The 17,295-nt window shown below is 39.0% G+C and overlaps 1 protein-coding gene across 2 annotated transcripts in view; it reads left to right on the top strand.

Moving 5' to 3' along the window:
* The first annotated feature begins 14,026 nt into the window (after window positions 1–14,026).
* The window catches only part of LOC119478080 (mediator of RNA polymerase II transcription subunit 13-like), a 104,615-nt gene continuing 101,346 nt past the window's right edge, over window positions 14,027–17,295 (top strand). For both annotated transcript variants that reach the window (XM_037752497.1, XM_037752498.1), the window contains exon 1: window positions 14,027–15,424. In XM_037752497.1, coding sequence (XP_037608425.1) covers window positions 15,353–15,424 — 72 coding nt within the window. In that variant the 5' untranslated portion in view covers window positions 14,027–15,352. The remainder of the gene's footprint in view (window positions 15,425–17,295) is intronic.

The following is a 17,295-nucleotide window of genomic DNA, read 5'->3' as shown; positions in this document are numbered from 1 at the left end:
CTCTCCTTTTTCAGGAATTCCCAGCCTTTCAATTGCCTCCACCCCCACACTGATATCCATACAGCCAGATGCCGAAAAACAAGCCTTCTCTCAGGACAAGCAAACATAAATATGTGTCACTCTAGCTTTGTTTTATACACAGTTTGTGGGGTTAAATTGCTTTGCACACATTGGACCAAGTCATAATTTGTAAAAGGTGTTTTAATTACATAACAACGCATAATATAATCGAATTAATTAAAAATGAGTTATATAGTTTCCACAATATGATAAAATGTAATTGCATTTTCTTTCCAACACAAAACTGGATTATATGTAATAAACTGAACGCGCAAAGCCTCATGTCAAATAGAGAAGCTGCTTTAAAAAAGTACATATTTTGTTGTCTGTATGCATATTTGGTTTATTTTTAAATAAATGTTTTAATATTATTCTTTGGGTTTGTTGTCTGAACTTATATGCATTATTCTGGTGCTTTAAAATGTGTCTTGAACACAGAGAAAGTCATGTCATGCCTTAATGTCTTCTCACAATGTCGGTTGTAATCCTCTTTTCTTGCTTTAACTGTAAAGGTCCATATAAGCACAAAGTGGAGGAGCTTGGCTTATAACTGGAACTCTCATTTGAGTTACCTTGTTTGGGTTTCCAGACTTTAAGAAAAGTAATGTTTTGATCCTAGCTAATATTATGTTTCATTTAACCCTGTGTGTTCAGAGTGACACGTTAACATGTAAAGCCTTCTATGCTGCTCAGCATTTTATATTAACAAACAAAATGTAGTCCAGTTTTGGCAATGAACTTCTGTTTCCTCTGTTTTCTATAAGACACAGAACCTGTTGTTTAAACTTCAACTTGTAAATTGGGGGGGGGCAACTTTCTTGGCTGTAAGTCTCTAGTCTCCATTGTTTCTCTGGAGCACCTGCCCCCTTCAAAGACACCTGCCCCTCTAAAGGAACAGGTGCTAAAAGGTGATTCAATAGAGAAAACAGAGCTCTGATTTCTTCACGGCTTTTGTGCTATGTGTGGATTACAAATTGAGATAAGATAATATCTGCTGCTGGAGAACAGAGGATACTGCAGATGACTGAATGGGAGGTAAAGCAGTCGCTGTTGTAATGAATACTGTAGGTAAGCGGCGGTGCCACAAGACCAATGTGGCACTGTGTGAAAGAAGCCTGGTGCATGCTGGGATAGGTTCCAGCCCCCAGGACCTATCCCATCATGGTTGCAGGGGGACGAACTGAACCAACCCTGAAGGTATACAAAACAAGCATGCATGGTTAGAAAGCAGACAATTGATAGAGATATTGCTACATTTCCATATTTTATTTCATATTTGAATCAATTTGTGGATGATATGGAAGAAGGCCTGGCTTATACCTAACAATATTTAATCACAGATAAAGTTGAGGAAATTTCTTTTAAACTCATTCATGAATTCCTTCCATCTAAAAACTGTGTTTAAAAAAACATTTAAGAAAGACATTGATGTAAATTGTAGTTTCTGTTATGGATGTCCAGAAACTGCTGTGCATTTATTTTGGCATTGCTCTATTGTGAAGACTTTATGGCGAAACCTTTTATTTCTGAGGATATTGATGAGAGTTTTGTCTTGCTTTGGAAGAAAGTGTTGGTTGGTCTCCTGGAAAGTCATGTGTAAAAAAATCTCATTATTATAATGGCCAAATTCCATATCAATAAATGTAAATTTAAGAGTAAGAATCCATGCTTTATCGCCTTAAGCAATTAGTTCAGACAATACATTCTTTCAATTCAACACTCTAAAACAACAGTTTGTACTGTGTTAAGAATGTATATAGATCTTTTCCCCCCCCCAGCTTTAAATGAAATTTTTTTTCTTCTATTTTTTCTTTTCTTTATTATGTGTTCTCTTTTGTGCATGTTATGTACTTGTAAGATGTCTTTAGACAGAAAAATAAAGGGATGACGTGGATTTGTAAATGCCCTGGAAAATTCAAAAAGTTGTCTTCCTTTAAAGGTAAAGGTTTAAAAAAATATCATTAACTGAAAACTCGCTTGGTTGCGTTCTGTAAGCACATGATTTGCTGAAGGTGTCAATCACTCTGCACCTGCAGCCAGCTCCCGCCCCCAGCTCGCACGAACCAATGGTAGCCAGCCTACTGACACCAGTTTGTTTGACTTCGAGAAAACCAAAACAAATGCAATGTGAGGAAAAGGAAACACTGCAGCATGTCTACACGACCGAAATGATCTGAATTCTCTGAGCAGAAAAAGAGATTGATTCGTTGTTAAGATATATTGATCCCGGGAGTGTTAGCAATGATGACGGCGCGCCTTCAAGTCCGGTGATTCGTGTTTCCCTCCTGTTAAAATGATAGCGCCACCCTCGGTGGTTAGGGTTAGGGATAATGGTTAGTTTAGGTTTAGGTAGGGGTAAACACATATCGACAGGGAAACAGTAACGTTATTTGACAGAACACCTCCAACACTGCTAGCGCCGAGCTCGCACAGAAGAGGCAGCAGATGCTAGCGCTCAGATGTCACGTGTGAAAAGTTAAGCTTCATTTGCTCAGTTATGTTTAAGTTGCTGGTGAAACTTGATTGTCCACATTTCATGTGTGAGTGTGTGTGTGGTATTATTTTGTTTGAGGAGCTGAAATTGGAAAATTGCTGGGCTACAAGATACTGCCACGACTCTGCAGACCGGTGCGTTATAACACTGGCATTACTATTTTGCTGGTTTCTGCTTTATTTGTATGGCACACTGGCCTCTGTGTGTTGGTGCTTGTTGCTGCTAAAATCATCACTCTTGACTTCTTGACTTTCACTTTTCATTTGAAACCCAGATAAACGGCAGACTGAACACGAGCCCTCCCCTTAAAATAACACAAACTGAAATGATCAGACACAATCATTAGTAATGGGCAATGGACTATGATTTTAATAGCTACAATGGTGGTTACTACAATGCTCTTCCTCTCTTTATTTATAATTTATTTCAAGCCAAAGGGGCTTTATTGGCATGGGAAACATACATTTACATTGCCAAAGCAAGTGTGAAACAAAAAAAAAAAGAAAATTAGTACAATAAGTTAAGATCTAGTAGAATACAGAAATGTGTGAACAGAGCTGGGTCGCATTGCAACATAAAATTAGGGTTGTCAATCGATTAAAATATTTAATCGGAAATTTTCAAAATCAATTAACAACACAAAACATGTCAAATATTGTCCAGAAACCCTCACAGGTACTGCATTTAGCATAAAAAATATGCTCAAATCATAACATGGCAAATTCAAATCCAACAGGCAACAACAGCTGTCAGTGTGTCAGTGTGCTGACTTGACTATGACTTGCCCCCAAACTGCATGTGATTATCATAAAGTGGGCATGTCTGTAAAGGGGAGACTCGTGGGTACCCAGAGAACCCATTTTCATTCACATATCTTGAGGTCAGAGGTCAAGGGATCCCTTAGAAAATGGCCATGCCAGTTTTTCCTTGCCAAAATTTAGCAAGAAGTTTGGAGCGTTATTTAGCCTCCTTTGCGACAAGCTAGTATGACATGGTTGGTACCAATGGATTCCTTATTATCGCGTTAACTTTGACAGCCCTAAATAAAATATATAAATACAAATAAGTATAGTTTAATTCAAAATACAAACAGAAAATTGGTGATTTTGCTCTTAACAATGTATACAGTATATACAGATAAGTAAAGATAACTTAAGATAAAAAATGTAGACATTGCTGTTGAAAATAAATACAAAGCAGTGAAAACTGTAAACACGGCGGCATTTGTTTTAAAGAAATGTATTTAAAATGTGTTCTGTATGTATATACATTATGTCTATGTACAGAAAGCAGCACAATGCAAATGGTCAGAGCAGGAATACACAGATGATTGATTGTCGTCATGGTGCTTTTATTCCATTGGCGCCCTTTTCTTGTCACAACAGCTCACAAATCTTGCTGCCGTGTTTACACATTGCTGCATTTCACCCAGCAGGTATGGACGTTTTTCGTTAATAGTCATGTTGTCAAAATGTTTTGGGGTGTTTGTACGATGTCTCGGTACCGTTGGCAGGTAGTTAAAAAGTGCAGCTCATTTTCCACCTTGTGTTGTGTGCAGTGTGTGCGCAGTCAGTCTGTTTAGGAAGCCTGTGGCGGCCTCTCTTGATGGCGAGGCTGTGCTCTCTAAGTCTAACCATAGTCAAAGATTTCCTTAATTTTGTGTCAGTCACAGTGGTCAGGTAGTCTGCCATTGTGTATTCTCTGTTTAGGGCGAGATAGCATTTAGATTTACTCTGTTTTTTGGTTGATTCTCTCCAATGTGTCAAGTTGCTTTCTTATAATTTGGCTTAGTCTAATAGGGCTTCTGTCTCGGGCCTCTGCTTCTCTTTCTCTCTATGTCTCTCTCTGTCTCTCTCTCTCTCGCTGTCTCCCACATACACATACACCGCTCTCAGTGTGCCCCCCTTTAGTGAAGGACTATGTTTGTGGAAAGGCCACTTTAAGGGCACTAACTGAAATGTTTAACGCTCACTAGTCGATTTATTGAGGTCAGCAGAAGGCTACGTTTTGAGAAACAGAGGAGCGGGCTATGTTTGGATTGATTTTCATGAATGATTTTATGCTGTGAGCAAAAGAGAAACAAAAGACAATCACGGCACATCAAATCAAGCCACAAAAGAAATAAGGCAAGGCCACATAAAAAATGAAGGGCAAGGCCAGTGCCGTGTCACTGAGCATTAAGCTAATAAATATCACTCTCTGTCTGTGAAACGTGAAGACAAAGAGCATGGAGAATCCTGCTGGATTATGCTGTTATGTTGATTTGATCAAGTTCTTTACTCTGGAGGGGGGTAAAATAAGCACATTAATGCTATTATAGTCAGTGATTTATTTTGGAATAGTATCTTTAGAGAGAAAAGGCAACTAGGGCTGCAACTAATGACTATTTTCATTGTTGATTAATCTATTGATTATTTGCTCCATTAGTCGATTAGTTGTTTGGTCTATAAATTGTCAGAAAATGTCGATCATTGTTTCCCAAAGCCCAAGATGACGTCCTCAAATGTCTTGTTTTATCCAAAGATATTCAGTTTACTGTCATAGAGGAGTAAAGAAACCTGAAAATATTCACATTTAAGAAGCTGGAATCAGAGAGTTTTGACTTTTTGTTCTTAAAAAATGAATCAATTAATCATTTCCGCTCTAAAGGCAAAAATATATATGCTAAAAATGGAGGGGGTCAAACTATATAACAATCCGCACAAAAGACACATAGAAATAAGTTAAATATAATTAATGATATAATATAACTTAGGGATGCACTATTAATTGCATATTAATCACGATTTGGGCTTCCCACAATTAAATGAACATGATCGCCTGCGATATTGACGTTTAAAAAGTGTGTTCTGCTCATAGAAAACTCTGCTGCATATCAAATCAAACGCTTCCTAAACTAACAGCCAGCCACAAGCCGGCGATCAAGATGTGTTGGCTTCACTTTTGGGGATAGATATGATCTATACAACCAATGTGTTTATGATTAAATTGAGAGCATAAAATTGTTTATCTTGCTCTCAAAGTGCACCAGATTGATGCATTTGTTTTAAAATATAGCCTACTAAAGGGTAGGGTGAATATTCATGTATTTTTTTCATATTACAATATATATAAAGCAGAAAGAAATAATCTTGCAATGTCAGTTTTTTCCAACATCGTGCAGCCCTAATTTGTACATTAACAGGGTTGTAGCACAATATGGAAGTGAAAACAGTGCTCTGTTTATTTTAATGTGAATGTGCAATAAAAATATGTCGTCCTTAAAGTCAATGATAAATAATCGTGATCTCAATATTGATCAAAAATAATCGTGATTATTATTTTGGCCATAATCGTGCAGCCCTAATATAACTACCTGGTATAGTAGAAAAATACAGCATACGTTAGGAAATCAGGACGTTAATATTGACAGAATGACACCAGGAATTATTCTGATTCACGTGGATCAATATTTATTGGCTTAATAAAGATCCAAGCCAAACAAAGAGCAACACGACAGCGCTTGTTTCAACAAAGAAACTGTCAGTGATGAAGCGGTGATTCCTGATTTGACAGCGTACTGCGTGATACAGGCTGTGTGCTCTGTCTGCTGGCAGAGAGCTCTCTCTCTCTCTCTCTCTCTTTGTGAAATGAATTAGGAGAACATGAAAACTGAGCAGACCTTCAGCAATACATTATGTATGAGGAGCTTGAAGGCTCCTACTGAATTCTGTTCAGGTGGCATCAGAGGGTGCAGCCAAGTGGAAATGCTGGCTGGTCACTTAAAGCACACTATCTGTGGTAATATTTCTACATGAAAGCGCAGCACGCGGACTGGGCTATATTCTTCTACTCACAAGTTGAAATATGCAACACAACCAGGTTTCTATAGTGGCCACAGAGGAGGTTTACTGGGGCAACGGGGGATTAAAGGCCTTGCTCTAACCTTCAGGCTATCTCCTACCCTGCATGACTCTTAAGCTGCTATTTGCAATTTAAATTTAAATCTATATTTTGTTTCCCATCTTGCACTTGATTTACTAGTTACAGTATTTCTGCGGTAATCATCCAGGCTTGCAGCACACACAATGTCGTCTGTTGTGTATCAGTGAGTTTGACAGCTTGACATAATTTCAAAATCAGATAACTTACCATATGATTCCCCATCTTCTGTTGTTACGAGATAACATCTAATTTCCCTTCTCGCGAGTAATCTTACAAAGACATCGTCTGCTCATCGTGAAATCAATATGCCGCGGAAACACCATTACAACAGTCTTCACAGTGCTTGAGTGAATCATTCGAGATCACAGATGAACGTGCACACACAGGCAGACGCAGAGACACACACACACACAGACACACATATACAGGTACACGTACACACTGTCACCTCCAGTGTGTCCTTTGAGATAACCAGACTAATTAAAAAGCTCAAAAAGCACAAGAGTGCTCAGTGCAATTCAATAGTTTCTCAGTGCCCAGTGACAAATATTTGGCACGTTAAGAAATGTGCATAAAATCACACAAGAGCAGAACCAGTATCAGGATGAATTATACTGGGTGTAGTGGTCTCACAGGGGAGAGGGGATTATGGTCAATGGAGTGCATCCTTTGCCAACAGACAGACAGACTGTACACTACAGTCATTAGCTGCAGTGTACAGAGGCAGGACCAGTGGGTTGCCTCCGGGTCTGAGAAGTGAAGCCAATGTGGAAGTGCCTTAAACTTTCATTTTTTCGAACAGCCAGCAGGGGGCGACTCCTCTGGTTGCAAAAAGAAGTCTGATTTTATAGAAGTCTATGAGAAAATGAGCCTACTTCTCACTTGATTTACATTGTAAACATGAGATTATGGTCTCAATTGTCTTCTTCAATACAGCATGATGTTCATTTAGTAAATTATGGTCACATTTAGAGTCAAATAGACCATAAAGCAGGGGATGCTTTAGAGCGTGGCTACCTTGTGAAGACAGGTCACTAGCACGGTGTTGTCCGGTCTGGGAGTTGTGCATAATTTCATCTTACAACTTTGACCCTTTCACAGTGTGTCTTCAGTTTGTGAAAGTTAATTTTAACAATTCGGTTGCCTAAAAATGTCTTATTCAGCGTTCGTTTGTACCAAGCTCCACCCTCTCGTGGCAACAAGATGGCGACGGCCAAAATTCAAACTTGAGGCTTCAAAACGGCAGTCCATAAACCAATGGGTGACGTCACGGTGACTACGTCCACTTCTTATATACAGTGTATGGGCAGGACAGGCAAAAAAATATATATCAAAATATGTCCGATGCAATTACATTGCAGTTAGAACAGACATGGCAAGAGCGGCGTTCTTATCACACGCTTTTGCCTTGCACATTAACATGTCATTCACACGCTTTTTCGTGCGACCGTGCTTCATAGAGCCATATATCGCTAGCATGGTTAAAAATGCTGAACATACACTGGTTCCAGCTTCTTTAATCCCAGAATTTGCGGTTTTGTTCTGTTTTATATTGTTGTTAATTAGACACCTTTGGTTTTTGGACAGTTGGTCGGATAAAAGATATCACCTTGGCCTCTTGGACCAATTTTTTCACTATGTCCTGCCATTTTATAGACTAACTAAGTAATCGTAAAAATAAAAATCAACTCTTTCTTTGTTGATGAAATAGCTGCTGACCCAGTAACAGGAATAGAAAGTAGACAGACACAAAACAAGCATATAAGTGGAAACAGACAGGACCATATTCAAGGTAACATACATTTGGAGAGTTACAGTGGGTATACAGTAAACTGACAGGCTGACAAACAGTTAGATCTCCTTCTGAGAGCAAAATCAGAAGTGGAGTGGACAGTTAGAAAAGCACAACAATGAGCGGATGCCAGTCTGGGAAGAGTTAGACCTATAGACGTCCTGTGATTTAAAGTCTCTCTCCCTCTCCCTCTCTCTTTCTCTCTGGCACTGCTATAATTTTCCTGGGTGGAATGATGGATGAGGCGGTGTCAGCCCATGTTCATTATAATGCACACCATCTATTCTTCTCAGCCAGACTCTCCGTGCTCCAGGAAATGCCAGAGAGGTATTGGAGCCGCGGAGAGAGGAGAAACTCTCATCTGATTTTATGGAGAGAATTTGCTGCTAGGTGTGTGTTAACTTAGCACACGGTGATCCATCAATCACTAATGAAGATACTGCGAGGGCTACTGCTTGTTCTTAAAAGAAACACATTCCTCCCTGGGTACGAACGATAAATAGCTTTCCATGTCCATGCAAGCACAATCCCTTGCAATATGCTTGTCCTAAATTAATAATGAGCACTCCCAACAGTTAGCTGTATGCAAACACATGTAGGGAAACATGCAGAAGCAGTGTTGGTCACCATGACCTATTTGTAATGTATCAAAGGCCTATTTCCTCGACCAGCTTCTTACTCCGAGCGATGGGACCCTACAAGAACACATTATTTTCTGATAGATTTGGAACAGTTTGGGTTATTTTACATTCAAGATTTTAGTATTTTTCTGTTCTCTTCCCACCAGTTTCAAGTGGGCGGGGCTCTATTAGAGAAAGGTGATGTCACGTACGTTCATACACCAATCATGATTTAGCAACACTTGAATCAAAATGGTGACAGTTGTGATTTCAATCAAATCTGGTTAAACCACACCCATAGTCCTGGATTGGGTCGCACCAGCTATTTGTAAATTAATTTAGAAGTTTGTGTGTAAGTTCTTAGCAGCAACTAGCTAGTTTTAGAGTGATTTAGGCGACTAAATCCGGTTGCACCGTTAAAACATAAAGGGCCAGTGTGTAACATTTCGGGGGATCTTTTTGCAGAAATGGAATATAATATTCATAACTATCTTTTCATTAGTGTATAATCACCTGAAACTAAGAATCTTTGTGTTTTGGTTAGCTTAGAATGAGCCCTTCATATCTAGGGAGCAGGTCCTCTTCACAGAGTCCGCCATGTTGCTCCGACATGTTTCTACAGAAGCCCAAAACAGACAAACCAAATACTGACTCTAGAGAGAGCCTTCCAGGTTTTTACATTACCTGAAGGCCACCGTAGTTCTCCGACATGCCTGTGAAACTGCGGGAACGTGAGCCGCAGTGTGCAAAAACGTGGTACTGCCAACCGCCGTCTGACTGTTGCTCCTTAAGTAGTGTTATTACGGTAAGGATCGCCTCTGAACGAGGTGAACGGCATTACCACTGTTTAGCACTCAGTGGCTCACATTACCTCAGTCTTGGAAAGGGAGGAGTGAGCGGAACTCAGTTGGTTGCAATCTGCAACCACACCACTAGATGACACACTGTCCTTTTAAAACTTAAGGACATCTGTAGCCCTGTCCAATCAAAAGCAATCAACTATGTAAACAGGAAGCCACTGTAGCATCAAAAAAATACCAGATCTCTTAAATTTAACTACCAATTCTTTGTAAATGTAGGTATTACTTTGTTTTATTCATATATGCATACTTTGAGAAACGTGTGTCAGCGTTAATGGCACGAAATATCAAATTATGCTAACCTAACCGATACTATTTGGTCATTTAGCCTGACGTTATTGCCGTAACATTTAGTAATTTCAGGTAGGCCTATATTGTGCTGTTTTTGTGAAAACTAAAACTAAATACTTCCCAATTTACATTTGTTATAAACTGCATTTCAGTTACATGTCAGGTCTAATGTGTCTTTTACTCCCGACTCTATACCGGAAATATATTAGCATGTACTACCTTTAATTATCTTGGCAGCCGTTACACTTGGCAGTTGCTGGGTGTAAATAGTCTAATAGCTAATGTAGTATTGCAACCTGTTTTAATGTAGTGATATGCAAATCTCCACGTAGTAAATGTATGGCTCCTGATAAAGCAGGTTAGAAAGAATACCTATGGATGTCCCCCCCCCAAACTTTAGCTTTTATTCAATATTATAGATACATATTTAAGATTTGTAATCAAGTTTTCAGGGGCTTTGATAAACCAGCAAAAATTGACTTTTTTTGTCAGTTCTATTAGGTTCCAGTTTCAATTATAATTTATAGGTTTATTCAATAATTGACAAATGTGTTTTAAAAGACAAAAAGAAAATACATTTTAACAAACTGAAACATTTACAGGAGAACTATTAAAACAGTACATGACATTTTATTTGTTGCAAAAAGACTTGAATACATGTCTACATATATTCATGTGAGTATGTGCTCACTGCATCTTGTCAGTTTAAATGAAAGGAGACTAAATGAAAGATCCACACATACATTAACAGAGCCACACACGTTAAACACACACTCACAAAATTGCTCATCCACTCCATCCCGAACAAGACTAAACACATTGTCTAGACAAACACATTATCTTTAATCAGGACAGTAATGCATCTTTTCTCCTCACACACAGATCGAGTCAGTGGGGGCCTGATGAGGGGAAATATGTGGCGTATTGAAATAGATTTATTCAAACTGATAGCATCTCATCCTATCAGCTCCACACCAAGTGTGCCAAACCGTGTGCGAGAGTCTTTTGAAAGCCTTTAAGGATGTATCGAACAAAAGGGGAGGAAAAAGTCTCCAAATGAGTTCTGGATCATTCCCGGAGCAAAGGGATCAATAACCGCCAGGCTAAGCCCTCGCTCATCCATCTGATTCATATCTCCCCTCCCCTGCTTTTTCACATATAAGAGGAATCGCTGGACTAAAGGCTCCCTCTCTGTGGCAATATGTACCAGCTGTTTCCTCAGATACATAAAGCTGTATGAAGTGACTAATGTCAGAATTGTGCTAAAATCATAATGGATTGGATATGTCAGTGCATGATGATCTTTTCTAGAGATGTATGGCAGCAGAAGAATATACAGTTGTCTATAAATAGCTCTGTTAGAGGTAACATCTCTCTCGTGTAGAAAACCAGCCTATAAATTATAAAACAGAAATCAAACTACTTCCCCTATGCATCCGTTGATACACATCACATGATGGTGATGTCTCTCTCTGAGAAAATGTGAAACTCCCAATGCTGCAAGATAAAAAAATACAAATCCCGTGTCATGTATTTACCTGACTATGATGGCTCTTGTGCTTAAATAATAGTTGTTTACTAAAATCCCAATGCTCAATGGAAACCTGGCAGGGAAAATAAACTTCTCCTGTCACCGTTTTGTAAATAATTTAGTCTTAAACAGTCTCAGCTAATTCTTCATGCAGTCACACTGACATGCAAAATAAATCCCTGGAAAGAGAGCCTGATAATAGGATAAACGGTTAGGTAATTTTCTCAGAGTGTGGGTATTTAAAAAAAAAAAAATCATAGCAATTTTATGACTGCAAATGAAAAAGTCCATTCACCTCAATGTGATATTTTTCTGTGAGGAACAATATGATTGAGGAAATAAAAAGCTTATAGACCGAAACTAACTATTGGATATTTTTAAAGACCTCTAGGGGGATCCGTGTGTAGAGGTATGTAGCTATTGGATTATTAATTTCCTGTTTATTCACGGCTCAAATTATATTTGCAGTCTGCAGAGTTCAGGAAAACTTCCCTCAAAAGAGAAGTTAACCAGCAAATCCAGTTGCATTTGTAGTCCAAGCATATGTAGCACATATTTATGACAAAATAAATAATGGATAATAACACAAATATTTGATGCACTGACTCCTGGATGGCCTCTTCTGTCTACCTCAGGAAACTGCAGCTGTATTAATAATCTTTTGTTCTTCAGCCTCAAAGGGCGCCACCTGCCATCTCGGAGAACAGAAAGAACAACTGAAGCTTTTATAGATAGTAAACAAAACCTCCAACAATATGTCTATGGAAATATAACAATGCATCACACACAGTAGGAGGTTAGGATATAATCAGCACCATGGTTACCATTGAGGACACTATGGTCAAGTCTCCAGTGTTTCTGAGAACTTTGGGGGTTTAGCAACATATAACAGTATTTTTACACTCAGTACATCTAAATTTCATTATTTTAGGCCAACAAAATTAATAAAGAAAGAATTCCTTTAATTTCCTATTATATTCTTGGAAAGAACACTGTCATCTGGTGATATAACCTAGTTACAGGGAAAATAGGGACAAATGATTTTCTTGAAAGACTGCTCAATTTAACCTGCATTACATGATATTTTCACTTTATAGTGTTTATATGTGGAATGTTTTAGTGAGCAGTTGCCTATTTACACCCCCAGCAGATCCGAAGTAACATTAGCATTCATTTGGAGTCGTGTTTCTGGCCACCCCATGAATGTAAATCCAGTATTCACTCTCCTTTTAGCTCTGTGGTTGGTCTCCACCAACTCCTGAGAAAAATATCTGGCTCTTCAGCTGCTAAATGATCCATACGTTCACCAGCTAGTCGCTAAGTAAGGGATAATGTACAGTGAGCCGGTCATTGTTGTGAAAGAACCCCCGACAGGGCGATGCCGCACCCTGAAGGCGCCCTGAAGGGGTTTCTTTCACAACAATGACCCGCTAGCTGTACATTATCCCGCTTATTACACGGCTACTTACATAAGAAATCAACAATTTGACACAAAAACAGTCCGCTAGAGTCCGACATTAGAACTGCGTCCATAGTAACGGTGTGCTTTACATAGCAACGGTCTGCTATAAAGAAATAACAGACCGCAAAACGCCATGATTAACCAATCAGAATTGAGTATAACCGATAGTTTTTTAATGATTTATCAATATTTATTTTAATCTTTTAACCGATAGCGTTAATCGGTTAAAATTCTTAAAAGTTGGTTAGCGGTTAAGCGGTTAATTTTTAACATCCCTAATTTGTAAATATGAAAATATTGATTAGCGCAGCTTTAAATAAAACTGGACAGCTAACCCAAAGAATAAAATATGAACAAAACAAATAATAAAATAAAAACCCTGAGTCTTGGAGGAAGGGGTCATCATGACCCAAGTATCTCTAAAATCTACGGCCCTGGATTAAACCAGTTTGGATAATTTACAGTTAAATTAATGCTTTATTTGAATATTATTCCTATCAATTCGTCATCTATGATATATATTTTTTTTCAAATAGCCTAATAAAGTGATTTGGTGAATTTGGTGAGTGTAAGACTAACCTACATACAGTAGATGCCTCTTATGAAACACATTATGAGCTCAGTAAGTCATTCTGACCTCTATTCTGTCACATCCTCTGTTGTGAGAACACAGTTACATTATGTAACCAATGCATCACACACACAGAGACACCATGAAGAAAAAAAAAAAAAAAATCAATCTTTCTTCAAGCACTTTTTTAATAAACCAAAAAACAGCATCTATAACAACAACAAAAGAGTGTCATAATAATAATAATAATAATGATAAAGGAAGTGCTGTCTATCAGGCGTCTCCATCCAGCCAGCCCTCATATCCAAAAGACACTAAACACACAGTATACTGTGTAATCCCAGACTTTGATCACGTGAGCGCAAACTTGGCCAAATGGGAAGGCGAGTCTCGGTAGTACGCTTCCGACCGCCATTACATTACAATGCGTGGTGGGCTGGACGACCGTGCGCGGAGAGAGAGAAAGAAATGCCCGAGCGGCGCTGCGCGTGAAAGGCTCACAGACACACAGAGGGTGAGGATGACACACTCCGGTTACACGCACACTTATTTACCAATATAATAACACGCTCCAGACGCATGAACAACGAGGAAGGAAGCTGCTGCTGAGGAAGAAGAAGAAGAAGAAGAAGAAGAAGAAGAAGCACACGCTGGAGGATTCAATATAAATCATTTTCTCTCTCGAGAAGGAAGGAAGGAAGGAAGGAAGGAAAGGAAGGAGGAGGATTCGCTTTAAAAATGTCGTGTTGGGTTTATGGAGATCTGCAGACTTTTGCTTGAGCTGTGCATTTAACACAAAAAAAAAGAGAGAGGACGTTTCGTAATGATATAAACACTGAAAGGAAGGAAGGATTTTTTTTCAAACACACACAGCAGAAGAAGAAGAAGCCTGCTTGTCGTTTTCCTGGTGGTGGAGTACAAGAAGAGTTGTCTTTGACTCATGATTCAGGTTTTTTTTTACATACATATTCCACTTTGTCCGCCCTGCCACGGAGGAGCACCGGGGGCTTTTTTTCCTCCGGTTTCCTCTCCGTTTAATTGAAGAGCAACAGAGGGATTAAACATTCCTGCTCCTCTGTGCTCGTGTTAGTGTGTGTTAGTGTGTGTTGAGGAGGCAGCAGACTGGGGCTGCATTGTGAGAGAGGAGAAACGGTTGTGGTAAAAAGAAAGACAGGCTATAAATAGCTCATGCAATTCTCGAAAACTATCACAAGTGGTGCATCAGCTTGTGGAGCAGACGGAATCCGATATCCTGCATGTAAATGTCTCGGCTTCTTTTAACTGATTGCTTTTGTGCAGAGTGTTTGGTGCTTTTTTTGGAGAAGTTTTGACTCTTAATTTCGCATTTTTTTGGGGGGGGTGGTGGTGGGGCTGGAAGAAAAAAGGAGTCGCTTCTTCCCTCATGGATTATTATGCTCATTTAATGATGAAACTAGCAGCGGAAAGACTCGATATGGAAACGGGCTGATCGTCCTCTTGTGAAATGGATATGGAGTCTCTGTGTTTGACATTTGGAATCGCAATGTTTTGATCGCGCTTTTGGATTTACATTTTCAACGTTATTATAATATCTATCCGCTGGATGCATTCTGCACTTCTTCTGTCTGAATACGCCCAATTCCTCCAGCAGTGTGTTCTCCGGACCTCTGGTGAGGCTGCTGCTCGTTTTGTCAGCCCTGCTCGGTGTTTATATACCGATGTAGGATCTCGACATGCCCAGCGCTGACGACCCCAACGGCGGACGATTATGACTACAACGGCGAATTGGGTGGCTAACGGGGCAAGCCTTGAGGACTGCCACTCCAACATCTTCTCTCTGGTACAGTATATATATATACAGCCGGCAACCTATAAATCATTGCTCACAGACAGACACACACACGAGCCATGTTGTGATTGACAAGTCATAAGACCCGTGGGCGGCACGCGTACATGTGTGTCTGCTGTACAAAGGTGAACCAACCAATGGCTGATGTTGTTATTAGGTAATCATTAACGAGGGTTAATGGTGCGAGTAAAAAGCACCATATTTCACCTCCTTTTATAGCAGCCCAGACAGGCTAAAATCAACAAATTATTATGAGTACAACCCCAAAAACAGATCTAATAATGCTTAAAATACAATTTTTCATTAAAAAATGAAACCAAAACAAAGTAACCACTTATTTTGGCATGCATTTACAGTTTTTGGAAGGGGATGCACCGATCTAACTTTTTCAGTACCGATGGCAATACCTGGTCTTTGGGTATCAGCCGATACCGATACCAGTGTTTAATTAATAGGCTGTATATGCCTCACTGTGTGGAAGTGACTGGGATCATTCTGTGATGTGTAAGGTAACATCAGGCTTCACTTAAACATCCTAACTGTGTAAAACAAAATGTAACAAATTAATCAGCCCAGTCGCACAGCAGGTTGTGAAATTGAAACAAAATGTGATGTATTGATTCGTGTACGTAGACACAAATTTCAAAAAAGATTTTGTGACGGTCAGCACAAAATCAATTCGTATGTAATCTGTGTAATTGTGAAGCAGGAAGTATAAAGAGTGGGCGAAAAACACAGGACTTTCACCCAGAATACCGGTGTTAGTGTCCCGTGTGAAACCAGAAGTCAAAGTTAATTTATTTGCCACGTAACTTCCGTACTTAAGTTACGGCATTTCCGGAGTTATTTTAACCCAAACCACGATCTTTTCCTAAATCTGTCCAAGTCGTTTTTGTAAGGTAACTTCCGTACTTAAGTTACATCACTTAAATGTTATTTAAACCCTAAACCGCAATCTTTTTCTAAAACTAACAAAGTAGTTTTGTTGCCTAAACCTAACCAAGTTGATCCTTTCCTAAACCTAACTAAGTAGGTTTATTTTGAAAAGAATTGACACGTGAAAAATACGTTGTTGAAAGTCGTGCTGAGCGTCTCGAGGAAAAAAAAGGTAAATTCGTGTCTATTAACACGAATCAAATAGATTACATTTTGTGACTATTTCACGAACTGCCGTGAGACTGTGTTGAATATTTACGTAGATATACATTTGCTGAATTGATATTTATTATTAAAATAATAAATTGTACACCAGCAACTAATTAACAGGAATTACAATTGAACTGTAAACCTTTTTAGCAAATTGGTCAAAACTTAAACAGGAATTAAAATTCCAGTATAAAATGCATATAGTATATAAACATAATCTTGAATTCAATAGATCGACCCCATTATCACCAATATTTGATCCAGCTATTTGAGTCAGTATTGGCCCGATATCCGGTATCTGGTATCGGTGCATTCCTAGTTTTTGGCATGCCGTTCAGCAGATAAACAATACATAAACACTAATTTTTCCCCATCAAGAGCACAGTGTGCTCTGGCCCTTATCCTCCTCCCCTTTAAATAATCATTTTACTGCTGGAACTCTCTTGCATTGCCAAGCAACAAACTTGGAAAGAAGGCGTACTGCTGCTGCCTCTTGTCAAATATTTCTAAAGCTGATCTGAAGCGAATAATGTGCTGATCTACAAAAATGGCTCACTGGGTTATAAATGGGTAAAATTAGGGATCATTTTTGCATGAATGTGAACTTGAGTTGCACACAAAAGCAACATTTTTCAGATAAGATTAAGATTTTGACAGACAGCAGCGTGTATCAAGCTCACAGCGGAAACAACACTTTCACACTTATCTGAAAAAGG

Source organism: Sebastes umbrosus, chromosome 19, assembly GCF_015220745.1.
Source record: "Sebastes umbrosus isolate fSebUmb1 chromosome 19, fSebUmb1.pri, whole genome shotgun sequence".
Lineage (NCBI taxonomy): Eukaryota > Metazoa > Chordata > Actinopteri > Perciformes > Sebastidae > Sebastes > Sebastes umbrosus.
This window is presented reverse-complemented; position numbering and strand designations above follow the sequence as displayed.